At 60.5% G+C, this 514-nt stretch overlaps 2 protein-coding genes across 2 annotated transcripts in view; both read right to left on the bottom strand.

Annotated features, from left to right (window-relative positions):
• Positions 1–104, bottom strand: part of EMH_0004740 (uncharacterized protein) — a gene marked incomplete at both ends in the record, with an annotated part of 1,863 nt that extends 1,759 nt beyond the window's left edge. The window contains one exon of the mRNA XM_013496920.1: positions 1–104. Within this exon, the coding sequence (XP_013352374.1) occupies positions 1–104 (104 nt within the window).
• A 186-nt stretch (positions 105–290) lies between these two features.
• EMH_0004750 (uncharacterized protein) overlaps positions 291–514 on the bottom strand; it is a gene marked incomplete at both ends in the record, with an annotated part of 3,936 nt that continues 3,712 nt past the window's right edge. Inside the window, 2 exons of the mRNA XM_013496921.1 lie at positions 291–330; positions 495–512. Of these exons, the coding sequence (XP_013352375.1) occupies positions 291–330; positions 495–512 (58 nt within the window). The remainder of the gene's footprint in view (positions 331–494; positions 513–514) is intronic.

Raw genomic sequence — 514 nt, forward strand, 5'->3', positions numbered from 1 at the left:
TGTTGCTGCAGTTGCTGCTGATGCTGCTGCTGCTGCTGCAGTTGCTGCTGCTGCTGCTGCTGTTGCTGCTGCAGGGCGAGGGGGCTGCTCAGCAGCATCTGCATCGCTTTCTGCGTCAATGTACACCACCAACTCATCGTCAGATTCTGTTGTTGCTGCTGCAGCTTCTGCTGCTGCAGGAGCAGGAGCAGCAGCAGCAGCAGCTTTCGGTGACTGCTGCTGCCTAGACAGAGGAGCTGCATATACACCAGAAGCAGCAGCAGCTGCTGCTGCTGCTGCAGCAAGACCCCTCACAGGCGCACACCGCAGAGCGCCAGCCGGATCCGTATGCTGACGTGCAGCAGCAGCAGCAGCAGCAGCAGCAGCAGCAGAACTTCCATAGGGAGCTGCTCGTGCCGGTGCTGCTGCTGTGCCTGCTGCTGCTGCTGCTCCTGCACCAGTTGCTGCTGCTGCTGCTGCTGCTGCTGCAGTGGCAGGGTTGCGTTGATAGACACCTGAAAGTCCCCCCAATTCC

Source organism: Eimeria mitis, genomic scaffold (assembly GCF_000499745.2).
Source record: "Eimeria mitis Houghton genomic scaffold, Emh_scaff238, whole genome shotgun sequence".
Lineage (NCBI taxonomy): Eukaryota > Apicomplexa > Conoidasida > Eucoccidiorida > Eimeriidae > Eimeria > Eimeria mitis.